Source organism: Crassostrea angulata, chromosome 3 (assembly GCF_025612915.1).
Source record: "Crassostrea angulata isolate pt1a10 chromosome 3, ASM2561291v2, whole genome shotgun sequence".
Classification (NCBI taxonomy): domain Eukaryota; kingdom Metazoa; phylum Mollusca; class Bivalvia; order Ostreida; family Ostreidae; genus Magallana; species Magallana angulata.
The window spans coordinates 53,484,198-53,500,744 of NC_069113.1; the positions used below are offsets into that span (position 1 = coordinate 53,484,198).

At 33.7% G+C, this 16,547-nt stretch overlaps 2 protein-coding genes across 2 annotated transcripts; both read left to right on the forward strand.

The window, feature by feature from the left end:
- The first annotated feature begins 6,434 nt into the window (after window positions 1-6,434).
- LOC128177966 (sex peptide receptor-like) lies at window positions 6,435-8,616 on the forward strand. The gene has a single exon (XM_052844902.1). The coding sequence runs from the start codon at window positions 6,505-6,507 to the stop codon at window positions 7,759-7,761; it is 1,257 nt and encodes a 418-aa protein (XP_052700862.1). The 5' UTR covers window positions 6,435-6,504; the 3' UTR covers window positions 7,762-8,616.
- A 6,376-nt stretch (window positions 8,617-14,992) lies between these two features.
- Window positions 14,993-16,246, forward strand: LOC128175498 (D(2) dopamine receptor A-like). Its single transcript, XM_052841138.1, has one exon. It carries the CDS (start codon window positions 14,993-14,995, stop codon window positions 16,244-16,246), a length of 1,254 nt encoding a protein of 417 aa, XP_052697098.1.
- The last annotated feature ends 301 nt before the right edge of the window (window positions 16,247-16,547 follow it).

Below are 16,547 nucleotides of genomic sequence, written 5' to 3' on the forward strand. Positions count from 1 at the left end.
CAAGCCTGCATTGAAAAGACGTCACATATAGTATATAAATACTCTCAATATCGCTCATAAATCGAAAGATATTCATTGTCAGAGATATTAATAAACTGGGTTGGAATATAATATGCAGGAATTTTTTTTTAAGAAGAGGGAACCTTGATACTCTTTTAGCCTAAGGCTGTCTTCCAAGAATGCCCATCATCCATTACATCCAGGGATATGCTTGGATGGGGGTGACATTTTTTAAATCCAATCTTCTTACAGCTGAAGATGTAGCTTATCCTCTAACTGAGAGGGCTTTATTTGCGATGGTATATGATATCTATGCAACGAGTTGTGTGTTTTCTATAAAAAACACACAAGTTCGATTAAATCATATACCATCGCAAATCCTGCGAGATTCTTTTTATCACATGTTTTACCACAAGTTAAACCTCAATCTTTCTGTAAACATTAATATGTTTTGCGGTGCAAACGTTGGGGCGAGCACAGAATTGATCAAACAATGAGTTATGATAAATCAATAAAAATAAAATTAACAACGTAAATGAATTTGATTGCAAAATAAAATAAAACATACCTATTTTTCAGTAGTTTTCATTATTCATAGTTTATAGGATTTGTTAGGATTTATTTATTTATAAGTAGAACAATAGTTTAATCTTAGATACAATGTTGTTGAATAATAAAGATTTTAACAAAATGTTCATTGCACTGTATCTCCTCTCTTGAAAGTTATTGTAACGTCAGTTCATCCCCTTTTTTTGCAGCAGACATTTTTTTTTCGTAAACTGACTCATAGAGCTCACCCCCCCCCCCCCCCACGTTAAAAAAAAAATATTTAATTTTTTTTTCAATTAACACATAGAAAATCGACTTATTATGGATTTGCCCCGTCCACTTCAAAAAAAAAAGAATTAATGTACGCTTAAAAATATTTGCTTATCAACATCAAGCCCCCCCCCCGGTATTTGGAGCTTGTAATAAATGGAAGTGAAAAGAAAGAAACCATTGAATTGCTAAAGAGCTGAAGGATTGGAATTTTCTTGATTTTTTTTTTTTTTTGCTGGTAAAGATTTTTTGGCTGAGGCTGCCATCCACCCACTCACGCATCCACTTAAATAGAAGGCGATGCTTCATGTACGTTCCAGGGGATCTATTCACAAAAAGTCGTACGTTTAATCGTAGACGTAAGTTTGACGTTTTTCGAAAGCTTTTGCTTATTCACAAAATATCGTACGTTTGACGTTACGTCAAAAAACAGTCGTAAGTTTACGTCTACTATTGGGTTGACGTAAGTCTTTAATTGGTATGTTTATAGTTGAGTTATGGCAGTTCTACCTTCTTTTTGTCATAAGCAAAATTAAGAGAAGAAACTCCTATTTGATAACGCGCTGTGGTTTGCCATGAAAAAACAGTGCCGGAGATCCTTTTGTATCCCGTATTGCAAAATATGTTAATGGTGGTTGAAATTTATATTTCTTAATCTTATTTGAAGCTCAATTATAATCATTCAAGTATATAATCCAAAATCACCATTAAAAACCTTACACATATTGGAAAAGATGTTACGCGACAGCAATGCCGGTGTAACGACGAAAAGTGACCCCCATAGAATATTGACCGGGGGTCATTTTTCTACGTAGAATAATGACCCACTTCGTTGTAGAATACTTGGATTACATCATAGGAATTATGGCCTGTGGGTCATTATTCTCCGTAAGAGTTGTAGAAAAATGATCGTGTAGAATATCGACTTTATATTATTATTGTCTTTAGGGTGGATGCAGGGGTGGTGCTGGTGCCTGGCCGGGGGGGGGGGTGCCTGTTTGATACTTAATTGTTCGAAAAACCAGCTTGAGTACGCTTTTCCGATCACCTGTTACTGCTTTTCTGCATTGTTATCTTAGTCTGTTATTTAATTTTTCAAATTGAAAATGAAAGATATAGTCACGTTTAGTTAATTAAATTACATTGATTAAAAATGTTTCCCTCACATTAAATCAAGGCAAGAAAAGAAAAAGAAAAAGACGTACCTTAGGGAAAAATATAGTTAAAACAGGCGCAAATCTAGGAGAAAAAAAATTAAAAGGTTAGGGGAGTGGGGGGGGGGGGGGGAGAGAGGAATGACATATATTTACATTGTCATGACTGAAAAGGTATAATATCAATCTGAATGAATAAAAACACGCCTTATTGTATGCAGAAAAAAAAAACAGAAAGAAAAAATGGGTGGGGGAGGGGGATCCGACGGATAATTATATTTGCCAAAGGGGGGGGGGGGGGGGGGGCTCTAGGCCTATTATCGGTTAATTTGATGAGTGAATTTAAAAAGTTTGAATTCCCCCACTCCTTAAATCCACGATTGCATGCATCATCCCATTTTGATTTTTCTAAGAACAATTTTTTTTTGTTACAACATGTTTACTAAGAAAAATATATGTTAGACAAATACAATTCTTGATATAATATAATAATCGGTCAATATAAACGTCACAAATTCCAAAACTTCGAATTTAGAATTGAACAAAAGAAACAAAATACTTTACAGATGATTCTGTGTGAGTTTGAAATCGATCACTATCGTAATCAAAATTAAAATGTACTTGCAAACTTCGGTATATAACAGTGATAGCAAATCGCAAAGTAACTATGACACTAAAAAGGGCTTTACATGTAGCATTGACTTTGACTCCTATTGAATACAACCACGGTACTTACATGTATAAACGACATCTGAATCTAGCGATTAATATCGGCATATTCTGACTTAACATTAAACTCTCCTTTGATTTAGCAGAGGCATTTATATTCAATCTAGAATATCTAGAGAAAAAAAAACAGCGGTTATTTTAATAATATTCTTGAAAAAGTGAACTCTTAACTAAGTGTTAATAAAGTATATCATCTATTGAGATATGTTTGCCGATAAGTAAAAAATTAAGTCATCGTCAACATGTTGCATACAGAAAGTCCGGAAGGGAAGTCCTTTACAGTTTATTTGAGGTAAAATGTATGATCTGTCAGGTAAAAAGCATTCGATCTAATACATACATGTACATGTATAATGTTTAATAATTTAAACAATATTTTATTATGTGAAATATTACATGTAAATATTAGTAGCATAATATAATGTCATTTGCGAATCACTGCAAAATTGCATCCTCCAATAACTTGTTTCAGCGATGCGTTAATCGTTACCTTTTGACTAGAATTAAGTTTCTTGCACGTGTTGTTTGTATATTAAGGAAACAAGTTTTCTTCTATGGGGGAAAATTTGATATAAGAATTTGAAGAAAGCAAACCAGTTTGCGACCATTCGTGTTTGTTGGAATACACTAACTGGTCTCTGCAATTATTTTTTTCTCAAGTAGAAACATTTTGATGTTGTTTTTAAGCGAGGTCAAAATTTGATGGGGCTAGTTTTCAACGTGTGGGGGTCGTAGATCTACAGGTCTGGAATGGTTTTCTACTGTAGAAAAAGGACCCTACTTGTCATAGAATACTGACACTGGGTCAGTTTTCTCCGTAGAAATTTGACACCCGGGTCAGTATTCTACAGGGTAACTTTTCGTCGTTACACCGAATCAGTATTAGTTAAAACTACGAAAATTATTTGATACTATAGGCGTTTTCTTTTATTCCTACAAATGCATTAAATCAGTTAAACAGTAGTCATATGCATACACACTAATAAGATATCAGTATGTAATGTAATCAGCGTACTACATATCATGCATGGATCGGGGGGGGGGGGGGGGGGTCCATCTGGTCCCCCTAAACAATTTAATTATTTAAGGTACTCCCAGCCTTTAAGAAATTTGTGTCAAACCTTCTTTTTTTTTAACAACTTTTAAACTTATTAAAAAGACCGAAATATTTATACCATTGCACGTTGGTTTTCCTATTCTGAGCTTCAGCTCACGACAAGATCCAAATATTCAACCGCCAAATATTAATACAATGAAGCATGATCTCAAGAGTTATTAAATTATGCACAAAAATCCATCATGTTAGGTCATATTTTGAATAAAAATTTAATGATAGTCATGAACTAAACAACTTCTATTCACTTTTCTACAGAAAAAATATGAAAGAAATATTACATTTATTCTTTAGACGACCTTTAAAAAACTCACAATATCGAAAGGAAAATTATCAATGGACACGCCGACCTGGGTAATAACACTTAGTGACTTTATTATCGCCGAAACAGACAAAATAAACCGGCATATTTAGAATGTACATGTAGCGATAAACTCAGTGTTTTTGACAGTATTTTAAAAATGCCACGTTTTATTACAAACAAATTCTGCAGTATATTTTTTGGAAGTTAAAAACATGACATAAATTTCATACAGAACTAAGATTTTCTCACATGCGTCTGACGTTCAAAATTTTTCTTTTCACAACAAAATTATCCCAGGAATATAATAACACTATTATAAAACAGGGAAATATTTTATTATAATACATAAGAAATATTTTTAACGTCAGGCACATGGGGATTTTCTTTCTGTCGATAATTGTAAACATACATACATTTAAATAGGCGTATGAGAAGTAAAAAAGTGACTTTGTTATATACGTCTGTGCTCAAAGGCGCTATAAAAGTTTTGCGAATGTAAATGAGCGAAAATACAGCGTGACGTCATTTTTCCACAATGCCCACTGCGCATGAGCATTGTCGGTAACTAAGAACTTAGACGCACTTACGACTGTAACAGACGTACGACAACGTTATTATCTTACGACAGCTTTTGTGAATAGCACCATAAACGTAAACGTACGTTTGTCGTAAGTTTAAAGTGTATTCGTAGACGTACGACTTTTTGTGAATAGACCCCCAGGAAATTACCGTAGTTATACGGAGCGCAGCGAGAGGCGGGCGAAGCTTGGCGAAGCCCGCCTCGCCAAGCGAGGATTAATGGTATCAAGTATATATAAGAAAATCAGTGAAAAATGAAAATTATTAATCAGGGTACTAAGGCCAAAAAAATTTCTTCCAGGCCTGGGCACCGCCATATTGGCAGCCATTTGTATTTAAAAAGTTAGTTTGATCATTGACTGACTTGTACTTATCGATGTTTATTGCCCCTAATCTCGATTAAAATGTTCCAATGGAATCTAATTTGAATTAACAGAAATAAAAGAGTAAATAAATTCTCATAACTTCGTCTGAATTATTTTGTTGCTTTTTCATTCTACGTCAATAGTCTGCCTAAAGCCACATAATGTTTAATTATGACGTCACGTGGCGTAAGAACACAGAGTGGAATATCAAAAATTTATCCCATTAGTGATATCCACCGCATATTGAGATAAACATGTGATAAATTTGTATCAATACCTGTTTTATGTAGCTTGAAAAGTTGAAGTAGACACTGATTTATGAGTTGGAAAAATATAACCAATGAATCAGTTTTACGGAAGTCTTCAGTCCTTTTTATATACTTCAGTGAAGTTTCAAATACACATAGTTCTTTCTGACTAAATTTTTTAAAAGATACACAAACTGATCGTTCTTGTTTTGATGTCTTAAGGTAATTATCCATGCGTCACAAAACAGCGTCTGACGTAATTCACGCGTTATTACGTCTTATCCGTGCCCGATCTAATTGAGACCTAACTTTAAAAGGTGCATTTCAAACCAAAGAAATCTAGCTGACATAGAAATTGATTCAAAACAAATATATATCTAAAATCCTGACAACTGCAATCAATTAGGCCTACCGGGGTGATAATCAGCGAAATATGTCGATTGCGCCTCGTTTTGAAAATATAGACCGCTCGCTTTTGTCCTGCATAAACATCAATCAATTATAAGGTTGAATTTAATCCAATTATTTGAACATTAATCCCTGAAAGTCCATAAACATCCAAAATGAAATTCTGACCGAGATCTATATTCCAGTGCATAAGGGAGATAAAAACAAAAGGGGACAAAATTTGACCTATATCATCTTTATCCTATTCGCTTAGCAACGAGCATAGATTTATTTTCCACAAAAAAGGGTTTTTAGAATTAAAATCATGCGCTGAAGAGAAGTTATTTCATTATAAGAACAGTCTTTAAAACCAGTAAAAAGTTTGAATAGAGGTTTTGTCTTGAAGGAATATATCACGTAGTTATCATTATCCACGCATGTGACTGAGTCACCGTGAATATTTAAAAGCATTAACCATCTAGGTTTTATTTATTTGATCATATATGACAAACAACCCAACAACTTTAGACAAAAAATAAAATTTTTTAAACTAAAATCCTAGCTAAAATGTAAAAAAGCCAAAAAAACGACGACTTATAAGTGGAGAGTACAAACCCTTCTTTATTTGGTCGCTCAGCTGTCAAACGTACGACGTAGATTGTAAATGACCTTGATAAATAAAACTTCCTCAGTGAATCAGTTAAGTATGATTTTTTTTCTCTGACCGATGACAAACAGTGTTATCTTATGTTTTGATAAAGTCAAATTTCACTTTTGAAAAAAGATAAGTTTGCTGAAACCGAGCATGGAAAATCTAACAATGATAAATACTACGCATACCTTGGTTAACATTACGGATTTCAACTACACAGATTCTGGAATCGGTGACGACAACTACACATACGAAGATGGAGAAGGTCAATATAGTTACGAGACTTACGAATATTATGCAGATTTTTTCGCGAAGAAATACGAGTATATTGGTGAATGGGAAATTGCAATCCGGGGGTACGTCACGTTTTTCATAGCGCTTGCCACCATTCTCTCTAACATAGTCTTAGTGTCTGTGTTCGTCTTCAGAAGCTCGCGTACTTCCACAACCATTATGTTGACGTCACTAGCCATCTCCGATTCCATAATATGCCTCACACGTCTGCCTGGAGCAATTTATTTCAATATGGCGGGAAACTACAAAAATCTTTACATCACGTACCCATGGTGCATTGCAACGCATGTCTTGTATGTGATATACCAAGTTTTTAGGATGACATCTAACTGGCTCACTGCTTTACTTGGCGTACAACGACTTGTAGCCATAGCTCTCCCTTTTAAACACGGTAAACTGATCAATTCTCGGGCAAGCTGTGTTGAAATCGCTGTCATTGTTGCTGTGTCCGTGCTGCTCAATCTTTATGAAGCTCTAGGAATCTTCATTTCAGAGCTTCCGATATATAAAACCTGGTATTACAACGAAACACTTCCTTCGAGTTGTACAGGAGACTTTTCACAAGGGTTAGTTAGTGCCTTCGGAGATCCAACGAAATCAAAGACTTTATTTCTCATATTTTCTGGCCTTTTGTACCGGGTGCTTCCAGTTTTGATCCTTATCTTTACCACAGTGATGCTTGTTTACTTTCTGTACAAAAGAAAAAATATAAGAACCTCGAATACTGAGGAGAAGAAGAAGAAGATTCAAAGAATGACAATCCTCATCTTCCTTATTCTTGTCGTCTTTTTAATTGCCGAAATACAAGATGGAATCGCATATTTCATCTATGCAGCTGAGCTTTCACAGGACAAAAAGAGACAGATTCTGTCCAAAGAAGACGATATTAGGTGGGATACGATTTCATCAATGCTTTCTCTGATTAGCTACGCATGCAACTTTTGGATATTCTTCCTAATGAGTCAGCAATTTCGATCGGCACTTCTGGACATTTTTAAGTCAGGGTTTCGAAAAGCCCATATCTACTTTAATTTGGATGAATCTGACGAGGAAAGCGTTTCGAACACTCGAAACACGAGTTTAACAAGCAAAAATGAGAAAAGTACGTTCGTATGATGTAACATTTTACCAGAAGCTTGCGTATGCTTTTCCATGGGACATAAAAACGGTTTGAAATTATAGAGATCTGTTTATAAATATTTTTTAAAATTATTTTTATCAGGGTCTGAATCCAGAAAAAAGTTGGTTTTTCTTTTTGACAAATTCCATTTATTCGCATGAAAAGGTAATGCATATACATGTAGAAAATTCAAGAATGTCAGAAAATTGCTTTGTAAAGGTTCGGTCACATGATGCGACTTTTCATCAGATATTAAATCGACTTGCTCAGGTAAGTCGATTGGAGTAGATTGTTGAGGTGGTCACACGATACGATTTTACGATGGATTTTTGATTTGTAAAACATATTCAATAATTTTGCTGTAAGGTCAAAAGTCATTGTAACGTCACGATTCTCACCAGAGACTCGATTGACAATCGGACGCATTACAGATTTCCAATCGACTTCAGACTTTGCTTTCGACTTTCGACTTGAGTGGTCACACGGTTAGATTTTAGTCGGAAGCTAATCGAATGAGAAAATCTGATGGAAAATCTGATAGAAAATCGTATCGTCTGACCGCACATTGATTATGTGTTTTCAATGATTAATTGATTTTGCATGCTTGTTTATTTTTATTCAACATTACTGTGTGAAGTCCACGTTTTAACTAATAAACTTGAAATATTAACATTTTCTTCTGAACAAGGAATTTCAAAATAATGTACCCATCAATGTAGACCGTTGTTTCCTTTTTAAAGAAATAACCGGGCACATGTACAGGTTCAAAAAATTACTTGAAAAACTGAATCGATGATGAAACCATAGGTATGAAAAGAAAATATGTACGGATAAATCTGTTTCACCTTTTATCACAAGTGCTTTATCTCGATACACCAAAGATTAAGATGATTAAAACTCTGACGGTTTTGGGGGACCTGAATCAGATTTATTCATGTAGCTCAAAAGAATCATACCAAAAGTTTAAAATAACACACTGGACAGAAGAAATTAAATATTATATGTGAACATAAAAATACACAAGTAAGAGGTTTCAATGAAAAGCTTTCCTGACTAAACAGAATTATTCAATGGAAGCATGCATGGATCGATGAGGCTATCTTTTAAAAAATGAATTTTAATTTTCGCTGCTGATCATAAATTCATAAACGGAAAGTTTATTACTTAAGAAGAAATTTCAGTCTTTTAAATAATTTCATTTCCTTTTGAAATGTACATGCGTGAATCATTCAAATACTTGCATGTAAGCTTAAAGGCGAAGATAAAACAATCAAATTTTAAATTGTTATACTAAGAAACATTTAGAAATTAGGAAGGGATAGTCAAGCACGTATTATCTTCATTCAAAAAATCTTGACAAGCAATTAAAAAACCGGGGGGGGGGGGGTTGTCTCAAAATCACAAAGGAAAATCCTAATACGTAGTGAGGGGGCGGGGACTGGATGGGGCGGGTAGTTTTCATTGTAATTTCAGTTCAAATCAATTAAGATCCACATTTTTCAGTGTCATATATTACATGCTCCGACAGAAGTTGAGGGTAGGGGGCACCAATGGCATTTCCATTTTTTTTTATTAAGTCAAGTTCAGAAAAGTGTCTGCTGCGAAAAAAGTGAGAGAGGTACACCCCCCCCCCCCCCGATGCTGCGTGCCTGTGATATGTACATATACGATCCCCATTTGAACTAGTCAACTATTCGGCGAGTAAAAATTGTGGATGAGACAAATTATTGCGCGATGCCCTGCTTGACTATTCACGCAGTAGTTGAGACCTCTGATGGTTTGAATGAACTCATCCACTGGCATAGATCCATTTGGAGGACTTGAGTTGCAATTGTTTAAAGTACTTTCCAGACGACACGGGAGTTACACCCTTTTCAAGATGAATGAACTCGCCCAATTGGTCGAAATTTTGGTCACATCCTGCTTCGGCGAATTTGTTCCTTCAGTAAATATTCCAGCTACATGAATACATATTTGTTTGAAACCAGGATACACCATGTACATACACATGTGCATGTTGAACAGCCCTTTTACTTGAAAACTCGCGCTTATTGTTGTTTATTGCACCCTACATGTTTTATATACCATTTTCATTAATTTGTAAAATGTAAATGTTTGCACATTAAACATGCACTGGTTTATCTTTTTATGAAAAATCTTGATATTGCTTGCTCCCATTGCCTGCATTGTTTCGGAGAATGCAACTTTCAAACCTTAGATATGCCTGATGTCATGACATCAGGCAAAAAAGTATGGTCATCTTCTTAACTGTGTATATGAAAATCAAATGGTGGTTGTCTTGTTCGATAGAGATGCGCGTAAAATGGCTGTATATTTTGCCTACACACGGAACATACCCACTATGCAAATATAGTCGTCTACGTAATGAATCTATATTTAGATATGACTGTTCGAGATATACGAATTTTTTTCACATTATGCAATAATCCCGGTTTTTTGCAACTCCCTCTTTATTGTAATAAATAAAAAACCTGTTACAATCTATAAATACATATGTTCTTCAAAACTTCCCTTGATATTGAACCCTGAAGTTAGTTGATATTGGTACAAAGAGGAAAAGATAAGCTACAAATATTAATAGTATTGGAGAGGTGTGCTTTATTCTTAAATGCATAACAGAACTGGTTAAAAGAGACCATTGACTTAAGCTAAATCTGGTTTGGAGTAAAGTGGGATGATATTACTAAAATACATGACCGGAAAGGTTTAAAGAGCTTCTTGTTTAACAGCTGCAGTTTCCTGGATGACGTTACAAGATACAAATAATCTAATATTTGGAATATTTGATATAATCCTAATAAATGTGAGAAATAAATAAGATATTTAAAAATATTTATCGAAATTCTTTTGGTCCGTTTTTTCATGTTTATATTGAATTCTACTTTTAAATAAAGTGAACTATTTATCTTCTATGGATTCTTTTGATCCGGTTTTCCCATGTTTATTTTGAATTCTACTTTTGAATAAAGTGAGCTATTCATTATTAATTTTATAAGAATTCTTTTTTTTAGTTCATTCTCTGTTAGTATTGATATTATGTCAATTTTTAGATAATTGAGAAATGCTGTTCAGGTTTGGCTCTAAAATTCTTTTCTGTCTGGTTTTATTTATGTCAACGCATGTATCTTCTTGAAATACAGATAATCTTGCCACATTACAAAACAAACTGAGGCCGTTTACCGTCCGCATCATACAATAAAAATTAACTAAATGTAATATTCAATATAGTTAAAAGCGTTTATATTTAATTATGTAACTTGGAAGTAAAATTATTTGTTACTTTTATAGCTTGATGAAAATCCCCCCCAACCCACAATAAAAACATTCTTTAATAGATTTAACTTTCAGATTATCGGTTATTAATTTCAACTGCAATGCACATGATGTTTGCGAAGTAGTTTTCAACTAAAATGTTGAGCAATACGGACTGGATCGTTAAATGATTTTGTGATCGGCTTTAAACGGAAAGGCCAGCTAACATACGTGGCAGCTCTACGACAATCTAAGATGGTGACGATTTTTACTTATTTTTGGAGGACGTACACTTTTTCACTACGGAAGATATAGCGCCAGATGCTTTTGGAAGAAATGGGTATATTTTGCAGTGATGACGTGTGTTGGTTATAATTGGATCGATATTTGGATATAATAAAGTAATACTTACTTTATTGGCTATTGGAGGGCAAATAAATGTTGCGTATCATTATGTTGTGTGAGTGCAAAATAGACGCTCATACGTTAAACAAATAATCTATTTGGATTAGCAAAACTAATTGTGACCAGAACCCAGACCAGAACCCATGAATTAAATTTACCCGTTCTTTACTTTTACTAACTCGAGTGTTGTGTAATTGTGCTTTGGAGGTCCTTTAAGAAATCATAATTAATAATAGTCCATTTTTATTTCATAAACCTTGTATTCAATGTTTTAGTATTGCAACGGACTATTCTTTCACAATATTTAATAAGTTTTATAAAATGCTTTGTTTAACTACATGTATTTATATTTTTACATCTTTCTTTTAATCAATAATCAAAAACCAGAATTTTATATATGTGTATATATTTTAAGGTTACCATGTTAACAACAGCTAAGTTGAAGTCTGATGTCGGTCAATGCAAGTCTGTAGAGTTTGTTCTTTCAATGTTGCTGAAGTTTCGATCGAGCAAGACATGCTCCCTCAAAATCAGCACACAAGTACAAAGAAGACATCAGCGAAAAGATAAATCTTTTATAAATTCTCGAATCTAACTTCACTTTAAACGGCAAAACGGAGCTTAAAACCAGTTTACAAAATCCAATACTAGACACTGTTCCATCCAATCATTAGCATTTTTTCTCCGCCAGAGTAAACCTTCTGACGGTTTATGCACTGACAGCTATGTTCTACTGGACTGCCAAGATTTATTTCTAGTCAAGAATGCTTAAATTACATTTGATTACCATAAAAATAGATAAAAAAAAAATACTTATTGGGTGTAATTATGACATCACCTCTGATAAGTATATAAAAATCATAATGCACGATTTGAAATTTTAATCTCCTTCCATAAATATTGATTTTAATATGACATTGCTCAAAATCAACTTATATTTTGTTAACGCTGTGTATGATTGCAATTTATATCTTCTCTAACTGAGCATTCAATTTTTTTCATGTTATGTTGAATTTTGTTTTAATTGTATGCTTTAAGGTTTTCTTTCAAAAAGGGTTTTACGGTTAAATTCCCAGGATTGTGTCCTTTTTCTGTTCTAAATAAAAAGATATTTCTGCAAATATTTTGGAGGAAACCTCTTTGCAATGCTATTTACTTCCTTTGATTATTTTATATAACTTTGAAGCATAATGCTACCAAATTTCATTACATGAATGTATAATCTGCAACTTTAAAAAACTGATGCATATTCATTCGAGAGATCTTTAATCATGGATATCGGGCCACCATGATAGCACCAATCAACATTTGCATGGTCTTTGGTTTAAATGTATTTTAAAAGGGGCTTTAATTGTGTTTGGTTTTGTATGATAGATTATTTGATATTTGATATATTTGTATATTCCTTTGATTTTATCTATCTTTCATTTGTAATTTTGTTTGTTTAAAGTGCCCTTGTTTATTATTTGGAGAAGAGTCCGATATGTTTTCGTAGCTGAACAGCATGTCAATGTGTTTTTAATTGTATCTCAAAACAAATATTCATTTAGTTTTTGCATTCAAGAAGAAATGCAAACAGACAGACAAATAAACAGACAAACAGAGAAATATGATGACATAAGGCATTAAACATACCATTTTTGCAGTTATACGAATATATTTGTTTAAACACTACTACATCATCATACGATATAGACGTTTAAGTCTGGTTTGTCTATCTTCTTCTTTATTTCAAGCATAGATAAATAGTTCCCACCGTTAAACACAATCATTTCAGGTCTTTAACTTAAATTTTCAATTCCAATTTCTAATTAAAATGTAAACAAAAGCTTTATATACATAGAGAAAAGAATGGAAGGACCTGTAACTCGCGTATAACTAAACGAATGACACTCAAATTTTGGGTGCATATTAGAAATGCCTTACTGTAGTATTGTTGAATTTTTAAAAAATTATATTTTACAAAAATCGTGACAATGCCCTAAGTTAATCGATATAGAACGAAACACATTTCAATTTCCAAACGTTATATTTATAAATTAAGATTTCAAATATACATAAGGACGAAATGGTGTTATTAGAAACTTTTAATAAAATCAAAGAATAAAAAATATGCCTTGAATAAATGGAAACTCATTGATCTCTCTTATAAAAGAGCTGTTCCTGATTTTCTGCCGCATACTAGTGACATAAGTTTTATCTTTATTAAAATTTACGTCTTTTGTCCCACGGAGCACAGAAACGTTTTAAAGATGACGTCAAGATGACGCACGCACAGTTTATAAAAATACCTAATCTTATATTAGTATGCTTAGAATCTTGTTTTTTAACTTACAATTCAAAATTAAACCATACCACTTGAAATATTAATAGCTTACATTCGTTAAAAAAATCATCAGTAAGTCCTTCGAATTTTTCAATTCTTTTTTTTTTGCATATATATCTTCGTTTACAATTAGGATATCACTGAACGTCTGGTGACTTTACTTATTTTTTTAACAAATATTTACAGATGCTATACTTTCTTTCGGGCTGTTTGATGTCCAAAATACAGTTACCAGAACACCCACTTTTTCCCGAGTTCAATCCATAATGTTGCTAATTCTCGTCGCGTCGTGGCGACCGACGACGTGATCGTTTTAGTTAATTTTTCAGAGGATTATCTTTCTTTAAAAAACGATTTCTATTTAACAAACAATATACCCCATTATTATTAGGTACATAAAATATCATGGAAATACTTAATCTGAGGTTTCAATTGTTTTGTTTAATGCCCAATTTATAGAATGTATTACGCAGTGTGTCCAGAGCGTTTCCTTTTTTTAGACGGCCACAGACAAGTTTGATACATAATTCGTTTGAATTTACGCGTTTTTTGTAATTGTGTTTGTTTGAAAAGCTTTTGTTTGATATTGGCAGGGAACCCCGCTAATGCCCGATACATATACTAGCTAAACAGCATGTCAATCTGTTTCAATTGTATATCAAAACAAAGAGCCATTGAGTTTTTGCACTCAGGATGATAAAGAAACATTCAGAAAAATATAATGACAAAAAGACATAGAAGACCATTTTTGGAGTTATACGAATAGAAATTTTTCAAAACACTACTCCCGGCATAACAGATGTAGACCTTTAAGTTAGATGTTAAATATCTGAGTTTATTTTACAGGACCTTATATCCGTCAGATTTCTCGAGAATGCTAGATTAACATCCCACATGTACAACTTCACACGAAACGTAACCTTTTTTGATGTTCTTGCACGTTGCACGGAAATTGTATATCTTGTATTTAATCTCAATATATTTCAATTTCCGAAAGTTTTATTTCAAAAAGATTTCAAATATATATATATAAGGACGGAATGAAGTTATTAGAATTTTTGATAAAATCAAAGAATGAAAAAAATATGCTCTATATAACGAGATAGTCATTGCTCTGCCCTATAGAAGAGCAATCTCTTATTTAATGTCGCCTTTGACTAGTGACAACAGTTTTTTCTTGTCTCTATTCAAATTCATTTTTATGAAAATTACCTTAAACTAAAATGGAAAACCAAACATTACTGAACCTGACGCATACCTTGGTAAACATTACGGATCTCAACAACACAAATTCTGGAATCGTTGACGACTACAACAATTACGAAGATGGAGGAGGTGCATATAGTTACGAAACTTATGAATATTATGCAGATTTTTATGTGAAGAAATACGAGTATATTGGTAAATGGGAAATCACCATCCGGGGGTACGTTACATTTTTCATAGCGCTTGCCACCATTCTCTCTAACATAGTCTTAGTTTCTGTGCTCGTCTTCAGAAGCTCGCGAACATTCACCACGATTGTATTGACGTCACTAGCTATCACCGATTCCATCATATGCCTCACACGTTTGCCTGAAGCAGTGTATTTCAATATGGCGGGAAACTACAAGAATCTTTACATCACCTACCCATGGTGCATTGCAACGCATGTCTTGTATGTGATATACCAAGTTTTTAGGATGATGTCTAACTGGCTCACTGCTTTACTTGGCGTTCAACGACTTGTAGCCATAGCTCTGCCTTTCAAACACGGCAAACTGTTCAATTCTCGGGCAAGCTGTGTTGAAATCGCTGTCATTGTTGGTGTTTCCGTGATGCTCAATCTTTATGAAGCTCTAGGAATCTACATTTCAGAGCTTCCGATATATAAAACCTGGTACTACAACGAAACACTCCCCTCGAGTTGTACAAGAGACTTTTCACAATGGTCAGCTAGTGCCTTCGGAGATCCAACGAAATCCAATACTTTATTTTTCATATTTTCTGGCCTTTTGTACCGGGTGCTTCCAGTTTTGATCCTTATCTTTACCACAGTCATGCTCGTCTACTTTTTGTACAAAAGACAAAAAATGAGAGCCTTGAATACTCAGCGAAAAAAGCAGATTCAAAGAATGACAATCCTCATCTTCCTTATTCTTGTCGTCTTTTTAATTGCCGAAACACAAGATGGAATCGCACATTTCATCTATGCAGCTGAGCTTTCACAGGACAAAAAGAGACAGAATCTGTCCAAAGAGGACGATATTATGTGGGATACGATTTCATCAATGCTTTCTCTGATTAGCTACGCATGCAACGTTTGGATTTTCTTCTTAATGAGTCAGCAATTTCGTTCTGCACTCCTGGACATTTTCAAGTCTGGGTTTCGAAGAGTCCATTTCTACTTTCATTTGGGTGAAATTGAGGAGGAAAGCGTTTCAAATACTCCAACCACGAATTTAAGAATCAAAAACGAGAACAGTACATTCGTATGATGAAACATTTTTCCATAAGCTTGCGTATGCGTTAACGTGGGACACAAAAATGGGTTGAAAATATAGATATCTTTATGTTATATATGTTTTTATTATTTTTTTATTGGAACAGTTTGAATTTTTTTGGTTGACAAATTTCTATTAATCGCATGAAAAGGTAATGTGTATACATGTAGATATATCACGAATGTCAGGATCAAGTTATTCAACGAGGCCGGGTCTAATTTGTTCTGCCCTAGATTTTTGAATGACATTTTTTTTCATGAATTTCTACGGATATAATTATTATTTTAAGATAAAA

Bases quoted from the DNA above. Each gene is read 5' to 3' on its own strand.
- LOC128177966 (XM_052844902.1), top strand. From the start codon at position 6,505: ATGGAAAATCTAACAATGATAAATACTACGCATACCTTGGTTAACATT.
- LOC128175498 (XM_052841138.1), top strand. From the start codon at position 14,993: ATGGAAAACCAAACATTACTGAACCTGACGCATACCTTGGTAAACATT.